The sequence below is a fragment of the Anoplopoma fimbria genome, chromosome 19 (assembly GCF_027596085.1).
Source record: "Anoplopoma fimbria isolate UVic2021 breed Golden Eagle Sablefish chromosome 19, Afim_UVic_2022, whole genome shotgun sequence".
NCBI classification, from domain to species: Eukaryota; Metazoa; Chordata; class Actinopteri; order Perciformes; family Anoplopomatidae; genus Anoplopoma; species Anoplopoma fimbria.
This window is the reverse complement of record NC_072467.1, coordinates 25,573,239-25,583,280: the sequence shown is the minus strand read 5'-3', so window position 1 is coordinate 25,583,280 and position 10,042 is coordinate 25,573,239. Positions and strand designations below refer to the sequence as shown.

At 44.1% G+C, this 10,042-nt stretch overlaps 1 protein-coding gene across 1 annotated transcript; it reads left to right on the top strand.

Annotated features, from left to right (window-relative positions):
* The first annotated feature begins 1,406 nt into the window (after positions 1-1,406).
* Positions 1,407-6,655, top strand: dusp6 (dual specificity phosphatase 6). Its single transcript, XM_054619999.1, has 3 exons — positions 1,407-2,207; positions 2,855-3,292; positions 4,993-6,655. The coding sequence occupies exons 1-3, from the start codon at positions 1,805-1,807 to the stop codon at positions 5,304-5,306; spliced, it is 1,155 nt and encodes a 384-aa protein (XP_054475974.1). The 5' UTR covers positions 1,407-1,804; the 3' UTR covers positions 5,307-6,655.
* Positions 6,656-10,042: the final 3,387 nt, after the last annotated feature.

Here is a 10,042-nt window from a genome sequence, read left to right as displayed (position 1 = left end):
TGTTCTTAGGCTGATGACCTCTGACCTCTGAGGGTGTGTCCATCAACAGCGTGTCTGCAGGCAAAAAGTGTAGAGTGATGTCATCAGAGGTAAACAGCTGAAGCTTTTGAATGTCTTTTTAAAAAATTGGTTTCTTCATGCATTCTAGCAGGAAATCAATCACACATACAATATTTTTTATTTTGTTATTTACTGTTTACTTATTTATAATTTCTTGTTTAATTCTTTACTGCGGTATCACTGCAAATTTAATAAAAGGATTATCATATCTTGTAGAAATAATAACGTTGTTATGATTATTTGTATTAATATTATTACTATAATTTTATAATAATACAGCAGATTTATAAAGTGCTTTTCATAGTTCCCAAAGATGCTTTGGATACTGAAGGATAAAATAAAAACAAGCGGTAAACTCTTTAATACAGATAGAAAAAAAGGATAATAAAATAAAATATTAGAATTAAAAATACATATATACTCTACTTGTTTTTATTCTATAATGTGGTGTTATAATAACATTGTAGCAGCAGTTTAAAAACGTTGCACTTTGAACTTATGTGTTTCCAGAGTTCAGACAAACTAAATAATAAGATAAGATAAGATAAGATAAGATAAGATAAGATAATAATCCTTTATTAGTCCCGCAGCGGGGACATTTGCAGGTTTACAGCAGCAGAGAGTAAAGTGCACACAAGAGACACAAGTAAAGAAAGACAAGATAAAAAAGAAAGACAAGATAAAAAATAAAAAAATAAAAAAAAAAAAAAACAAGTATTACAAATTATAAATAAGCAATAAAAAACAGTAGAAAAACACAATAGCTGAAATATAATATTTACAGACAGAAAAAAACTATTTTAACTATTATTGCACAGTGTTTTTATTGTCATGTGTCAATGTAAAGTATATTATTATACAGCCCGTACCTAACACTCTTATGTGACACTCTTTTCCCCTCTCTCTCTCTCTCTCTCTCTCTCTTAATCTGAGTAAAGGCCACTCTCCCTCCCTCCCTCCCTCCCTCCCTCCCTCCTCTTCCTTCCTTCTCCCCGCAGTTCTTCTGTTTGTTTGCACTCACTTGATCCGGAGCGGAAATTCCTCTCCGTTTTTGTGAATGACAAACTCATTAACAATTCATCAACACTGCTGTGTGTGTGTGTGTGTGGGATGGGGATGGGGAGGAGGAGGAGGAGGAGGCTGCTCCATCCGGCCCACGTTTCTAAGGCGACCTCCGCTGAGGGCTCCTCTGATTGGCTGAGCCGACAGACTGCATCCAATTGGCGACGCCTCTCCATTTGTAGCCATTCAGCAAAGCCCTGCGCAGAGAGAGAGAGAGAGAGAGAGAGAGAGAGAGAGAGCTCACCCAGAGAGAGACACCGCAGAGAGCCTCTCCATTACGCACACAGAGCGGGGAAGAGGAAGCATCCTCACCCACAGATAGACTTCAAATCCCTGCAAAGGTTCCCATCCAGAGGCACTGCGGGAATTTGGTTTTCCAAAGCTGGAAGAGGAGCCAGTTGCGCACGGAGCAGTGGAGTTATATAAGAGGGGTGGAGGAGGTGGAGGAGGGGACGTCAGTCGGTGCATCTCATTGATAAATAACACGGGTCTCTCTGCGGACAGATGCATGAATGACCGCCAGTGAAGGCAGCAGTCAGTGGAGGAGAGTTTTCATCCAAAAGGCGCACGGAGCGCATTAAAGAGACTTTTCTTAAAACACATTTTCCTGCAGGACTGAGACATTTCTGCTTCTTTTTCTTCAGCCAACACATCCTCCACATCATTCAACTCCTGCTTATAAATGCTCGACAAGCTCAAGCCCGTCATCCAGCTCGAATCCGTGATGGCGATCAGCAAGACGGTGGGCTGGCTCCGGGAGCAGCTGGAGACACGCAGGGACGGCCTGCTGGTGATGGACTGCCGGGCCCAGGAGCTCTACGAGTCCTCTCACGTCGACTCTGCCATCAACGTGGCCATCCCGAGCCTCATGCTCCGGCGGCTGAAGAAGGGAAACCTCCCTGTGCGGTCTCTGCTGTCCGATGGAGAGGACAGGGAGAGGTTTGTGCGTCGCTGCAAGACGGACACCATCGTGCTGTACGACGAGTACAGCCGGGAGTGGAACGAGAATGTGGACGGAGGCTCGGTGCTGGGGCTGCTGCTCCGGAGGATGAAGGACGAAGGCTACAAGGCCTATTACCTGGAGGGTGAGTGCGGTTCATTCACAGGTTTATGGTCCATTCACACCGACAGGCTGTTACGCACGCCTCGTTGGAGCTTTTGCAGCACTTGTTTACATCGTGGGTTTGTGTTAAAGCATCATGGTGAGAGCTGTTTGCATATGTTTTCAGGGATAGGAGAAAAAAAAAAATGCAGATTAATGCATTTTTTTGAATTATGCAAGTTCAATGCATATTTTGTGCAGATTAATGCTTTTGAATTGCACATTTAATGCATATATATATAGAAAAAAATATGCAGATTAATGCTTTTCAATTGCAAGTTTAATGCATATTTTGTGCAGATTAATGCTTTTGAATTGCACATTTAATGCATATATATATATAGAAAAAAATATGCAGATTAATGCTTTTCAATTGCAAGTTTAATGCATATTTTGTGCAGATTAATGCTTTTGAATTGCACATTTAATGCATATATATATAGAAAAAAATATGCAGATTAATGCTTTTGAATTGCAAGTTTAATGCATATATTTATATAGGAAAAAAATGCAGATTAATGCTTTTGAATTTTGCAAATGCTTTTTGCAAATGCATTTTTTTTTGCACACATGCGCTCCTGCAGCGGCCTTTCATTAATAGCATATCTGATTTTTTCCCCCTTCTTCCAGGTGGCTTCAGTATATTCCAGGCTGAGTATCCAGGTCTGTGCGAAACCAACCTGGACGGCACCACCAGCACCAGCTCCCCCACCGCCCAGGTGCTGGGCCTCGGCGGGCTGCGCATCAGCTCCGACTCCTCATCCGACATCGAGTCGGACATCGACCGGGAGCCCAGCAGCGCCACCGACTCTGACGGCAGCCCGCTGTCCAACCCGCAGCCCTCCTTCCCGGTGGAGATCCTGCCGCACCTGTACCTGGGCTGCGCCAAGGACTCCACCAACCTGGACGTGCTGGAGGAGTACGGCATCAAGTACATCCTCAACGTGACCCCCAACCTGCCCAACCTCTTCGAGAACGCGGGGGAGTTCAAGTACAAGCAGATCCCCATCTCGGACCACTGGAGCCAGAACCTCTCTCAGTTCTTCCCCGAGGCCATCAGCTTCATCGGTGAGTGGAGAAAAAAAAACAAAAAAACACTCAAATAATCACTACTTCCATCAGTGGTTCATCTGAAAAAGAATGTTTTTAAGTTGTAAAATGTCAGAAAATGGTGAAAAAACAAAAGGGGTCAAATTACTTGTTTTTGTGAGACCAAAAGTCAAACATGTGATTACAGACACACAAACAGGAACTCCCATTTGAGGAGCAGGAAGCAACTGGATTAGCCCTCTAATCATTATCCCTCACCGGATGATTGTTTTGAATGTGGGCAGACAGAGTGAAGTGGTTAGCAGCAGCAGCAGCAGATAGTCACGGACATAATCTTATTAATGGGACATTCACAGTCTTATCACCACCGCCAGGAAGTTCTCGGGGTTCCCATTGTGCCTTTGAGATTAGACGAGGTGTCCCCGGCTGTGATCTTATCAGTGGGTCGGAGCATGGAGCATGGGGCAGGTTTGAGGCCATTGTGCAGAACGCAGAGGGGTACAAGTCTGCCTCTAATGGTGCACAGGCCGAAGTGCACAGTGTACAAACGATTTGACTTCAATGGGAGAACGTCCTGCCCCCCCCCACCACCCCCCCCGTCTCTTGTCCCCGCGGGCTTGTGTAATTGCAGGCACAAAGGGTGGCGTTGAAACAGGAGAACGGGGGAGAGTGAACAAGGGGGAGGGCGGTAATTCGAGCGCAACAGGAAGGAAGTGGCATTGAAAGTAATCTAGGACATGGCATTGCTCTCTCTCCCCCCGTCCTCCCTCCCTCCCTCTCTCCCTCCACAGTACAAAAGGAGCCATTTACAGGCCCTGTTGACATCCTGTTCGCCTTGACAGGGTGCCCTCATGACTCCTACGTTTACACGCCCAAATGGCACCATTGTCGGAGCGGGCCCCGGCGAGCAGGAGAATGGTTTAATAGACCGTAATAGTCAATTTCCCCAACCGGCTCAAAGAGAAAAGAAAGAATGTCGGCTTGTGTTTTGTGTACGACACAACCGTAACCCCCCCCCCCCAACTGTTTGTTGACCGACACGCCTGGGAGATAGCCGGGGATAATAACTACCGCTGCTCTCCCTCTCCTGGAGCCGCTCCAACTTCCAGCACAGCTTGACTTAAATGTCACAGATGTTTATCACAAGCTTTGTTCTGTCTGTGTGGAAAAGAGGGCAACACTTTTCATCACTTGTAGCAGGAGTATAGTGTCTAAATTAACGCCCCTAAACAGTTTAAAACTTAAAGGACAAATGTGGATTTTAGGGGATCTTTTTGGCATAAATATATTATTCATTGGTATGTTTCCATTAGTGTTTCATCACTTGAAGTTAGGGATTGTCCGCCATGTTTCTACAGTAGCCCAAAAAAACCAAACCAAACACTGGCTCTAGATTGGGCCCACTAGTTTTTTACATTATCTGTAGCCCACCGTAGTTCTTTGACACGCTTGTAAACGGAGAGTTGAGCAGTTGCTTGCAATCTGCAACATCACCACTAGATGCCACTAAAAACTGCACACACTTCTCCTTTAAAAGCCAGCGAATTGAAGATGCCACCGTGAACTTTTCTGACATTTTATGACTAAACATTTGATTTATTTGTCTTATAAACTTGCAGCCATAAAACCAGTTTTATAACCATGTGTTGCTTTTAAATCTGCTGTGTTGTTCTGGAAGAGGTCTATAACATTTCCAATCTCTTTTCTCTTCCTACCAGATGAAGCTCGAGGCCAGAAATGCGGCGTCCTGGTCCACTGCCTGGCGGGCATCAGCCGCTCCGTGACCGTGACGGTGGCCTACCTCATGCAGAAGCTCAACCTGTCCATGAACGACGCCTACGACATCGTCAAGATGAAGAAGTCCAACATCTCGCCCAACTTCAACTTCATGGGCCAGCTCCTGGACTTTGAGCGCACGCTGGGCCTCAAGAGCCCGTGCGACAACCGCATCGCGCCGCCGACCCAGCAGCTCTACTTCACCACCCCGACCAACCACAACGTCTTCCAGCTGGACCCTCTGGAGTCCACGTGAGGCCGCCCGCCAAGACCACCGCTCTTTGTCGGAGGTTTCTTGGGCCTCCCTTTTGGAAAAGCTGCATAAAGTTTTCTCTTGTTTCTGGCGTCTGCCATGGGACCGGGCGCTTGACCTTATTGATGCATCGGCGACTGCTGCTGAGCGTGGTGACTGGAGGGCCAACGCTGTCTGGCCGAGACGCAGCTGCTTGCTGACCAAACGAGGAGAGACAGTTAAAGAGACAAAGACAAAGAAGAAGAGCTTCTTCAATCTTATATCACTGTCGGGACTCCTGAGGTCTTATATCTCTATTTGTCATTGTGTCTTGAGGAAACTTAAAGTGATTTGTTGGACAGCTTATGCTTCAAAGCTCCTGGGCTGGTGTGCCAAAGAGACATGATTGTTCAAACTGGACATATCAAAAAATGAAACTCTCTTTTTTAATATGTTCGTTTTGGGGTCCACTACTGGTTCCCAAGACGCCAGGGTGCGTAGTCTCCTTCGTCTTCTGTGAAGACTTGCCTGTTTGGGGTAGAAGCACCCCGTCTTTAGACGGCACACTATATACTGGACTCGATTTTGCATTTGTGGAGTCTTTTCCAACATTTATACGTTGTGTATATATCTTATATAATATAAAAGACAATACAGTAAAAAGCCTTGCTCTAGTATATACCCTTTGCAACAAGTGGGTACTCTTTGTTTCATATTCTACTTTTATGTAAGCAGACAAACTGCATATTGATCAGTTTGTTAAAGTTGATTATGCCAAAAAAGAAAAATCAAGTAGGATTTTCCAAGAATTGTGCAAAAATGTGTACATGTGTAATATATTTGATGATCGCTTTACGTGTGAATTCAGCCGACGGGCCTTGTTTTTGCACCCACCCTCTCACAAATCAAAGTCACCTTGGTGGTTTGCCTTACTTTTGTGCTCAGAAGGTTTTTTTTTGGGGTTTTTTTTACATTAGCCTTCAGAGAGATTGCCCAGATTTTTTTATTTCATTTTTTTTATTTTCACACAAAACAGTCAACCAAACCGTGAGCTTTTTTGAATATCTTTTTTGAATTTGGCACCACATAGAAGATAGCATACATTCGTTGGAGTCAGAATGGCCAACATGTGTTGTCTGGATCCCTGAAGGTTAACGTGATCCATCCTGATCTGAGCACAAGCGGTAAAAGCCTCTGACATGTGGTCAAAGTTAGGAGGCTTTGCTCACCCTCGGCCTCTTCAGGGAAATGCAGTTTTTATTTGTCAAGACGAAAGAAGAAGAAGAATGCCCCCTTACAGAGAAGGCCATTTTCCAGAGGAAGCCATCTTGGCGACCTCTGCCAACCCCCCCCCCCCTCCCCGTTTCCACTTTCCTCTCTTACGAATGTAAAGAAAAGATAAGTTATTAATAAATTGCTATTTTGTCTACACTTTACTCTTTCTATGCCTGTTTTTCCATTGATACACTTGTTGGTGCTTTTTTGTCTGTTTCCACGGTGACACATTTCTGTGTCAGCCATCAGTGTTAACCAGCCGGCCGAGTCACGACCACAAAGACTGTCGGCGTGAATCATGAGGCAGTTTCGCGGAGCTCTCGCTGCTCATTAACTACAGCACTCGACGGATCTCACGCTTAAATTTTTCCAGTTCAGAATCACCATGTTCCGTCACACGACGCTTGAGTAACAAAGTGCGGCGGCACACACTGTCCTCTGTGACAATCATTCACGAACAAAGTGATTCCAGTCACGCCATCAAAGCAGGCCGACTGGTTTTTCCAGGTGCTGTTTTGCTGCGAGGGCTTCGGGTTCACAAAGACACCTGAGGGCAGGGCCTCTGCGTTGAGCCATCAAAGGGGAGCTGAAGAGCACCGAGACGTGGTGTCATTTCATATTGAGTGCTGTGGCGTGTACCTGTAGAGACCTGGAGGCCGCCGGGAGAAGAGGATCCTCACATCGCAGGAGAAGAAGCGTTGTGTTCTCACGCATAGGCTTTGCAGCTCAGCAGAGACGCCTGTTCTGCACCAGCATTCCCACGCATGCTGATTAACACCAGCAGCAGAGTGTGTGTGTGTGTGTGTTTGTTTGTGTGTTAATTCCCTGGAGTGTGTGGTAAGGGACAAGCACATAATTGATCTCCTTACATCTAAGTTGACTGAGAAATGGATGATTATAACTGGATTTTTGAACACAGACTCGCATGCAGCTCGTTTTCACTGCAAAAAAAAGTCCTAAAACCGAAGTAATAATGTATTGTAATGTAATGAAGTTCAAAGTGAGTGCGAGCAAATTCCAACAGAAGCCAGGAGTGGAGTAGCTTTAATAGTGAAGTACAAATAGTGAAGAATATGTCGGCAACATAGAGTCTTAAAATAAAAGAATCCCCCCACTGGGGATTCATTCTTCTTCTAGGGTTTCATAAAACATAATAGCCAACGGTGGCCTACTTATATCAAAAATATAAAATTACAATTCCGTCAAATTCAAGTCAGTCAGTCAAAAACAGCACTTTTCAGCATCTATTTATATTGTTTTCCTAAATATGTTCATCAGAATACAGAAAATATACAGAAATCATATCTATTTGGAGAGAAAGAAACATGCCATAGGAAGGAAGTTTTGTACAGAATAAAACTTAAAGCAAAATAAATAAATAACATTAATTACTGGACAACCTTAATTGAATAAAGATGTCTCTGGCATCTCTTTTTTAGGTTTAAACTGGAAATACAATCCTGCATGCCGCTGAACAAAGCCAGTGAATCATTGGCTACGCAACAAAGGCCCAAACCTGCACACTCATGTCCTGATGTAAATGATTTATAAAAAGACTTCTTCATTTCAGCCGGCGCCAGCGCTCTCCAGCTTTGCCCACTTTCCAGTTCAAATGATATTTTTCCGATTCCTGGGTAATCATTTCATAACAATATGACTAGTACAATCGAGCTGAAACCGCAAAGTAGACACATTTATCACCAATGTTTGTTCGTACTCACTAAATTAAAGTTTTTTATGGATCTCAGAGTTCTTCAATTGTGATTTACCCACAAGAACTTGCATAAGCAAATGCAAAATACAGGAAACATTCCCTTTTTATATACACATTTTTTATGTTCACAGACTTTCTGAGAATGTACAGTCATGAAAATGTGCCTCAAGTGCATGGAAATGTATTTTTAAATGTGTATACATTTGTGATCTGTACTCTATACAGTGGCATTCATTGCACACAGTCATACCAAATAATCCTTCAGGCAATCATAATACATTGATGTTTTTTTCTTCCTCTAATAGCTTTTAGGGTCATGGGGTCTTCTTGATGCCCAGTGTGGAAGGACACCAGTTTATCACAGGATTAATGCAGATATACAGTACAAGCAAGGGGTGATTAATATCTTATATAATCCACAATCAAATCAATAGAAATTGAAGCTCAGAACTGAGGATGAACTCTGGATGAACTAAAAAAACAAAAGCCCATGATTGAGAATTAAATTTAAGTCTTATAGTTGTGCTAAAAAGTCCAAATAAAAATGTACCAACCTGGGGTGAACCTTCTTTTAGTTCAATTAATAACAATCCATCCTAGAGTTATTTATATTTCACTAGGTGTTGGACTGACATCTTAAAACTTGCATTCTCTCTCCTGTCCATCAGGTCTGATTGCAAAAATAAGTCTGGTTGTATAGAAGTCTATGAGAAAATGACTCTACTTCTCTCTTGATTTATTCCCTCAGTAAACATTGTAAACATGAGTTTATGGTCTCAATCTCTAGTTTCAAGTCTTCTTCAATACAGCATGATGTTCATTTAGTAAATGATGCTCCATTTAGAGTCAAACAGACCATAAAGCAGGGGATGCTTTAGGGCGGGGCTTCTGTGATTGACAGGTTGTTACCACAGATGTATACTGCGTCACTACGTCACTCCTCCGCAGTCCAAATATATTGATCACTTCCGTTCATTGGTTGCAAAAAAGTTAAGATTGCGACGGCGTAAACTCCAAACTCAAGGGTACAAAAGTGCAGTCTACAAACCAACGGGTGATGTCACGACAACTGTGTCCACTTCTTATAAACAGTCAATGGCTACGTCCTTACAAATTGAAAGATTGATCAGATTAACTCTATCCAGTATTCACAACGTTCTTAGTGTTTGAGAGGTAAAAGCACAGCCGGATGAAACTCAATGTCTTGCTCAAGGACACTGTGACAGATTTGGACCCACAGGTGAAGGTACAGGTCTCTCATCGTCCATCAAACCTGAGCCCAACTATAGCCAAGCTCTTATTCTTAGCTCGGGCTGCAGTGATGTCATGGCAGGCCTGGTGACTGACAGAGAGGGTCGGCGGTATGCGTGGCACGCCGAGCGCCCCGGGGCCGCTCTTCCTGTCTGCGGTTTGGCCTTTGGTGCTTTTTAAAGCTCCGGATTAAAAGGCACAGGAAACTACCGGCGCTAATTTTAGACAGGCATGTAGATGGGCTCGGCCGACCCCCCATCAGCACCTCGATCACAGCGGCACAGCGGCTACGACGGGGCAGGCCATACAGGGATCTGGACACACGGATGTTTTGGGTCACGGTGAGGGCTGTCGGGGGGGTCGGCATTGCGGACATATGGTCATAAAACAGAATGTACAGTAGTGAGAAGACGAGCAGAAGTTCAGACTAAAAACAGCTCTGTGAGGGTCTGCTTTGGTGGGCTGCTACAGGTAGAGGTGAAGCCATAACTTGGATTATGATTCCAAGGTTTGGTGGCAC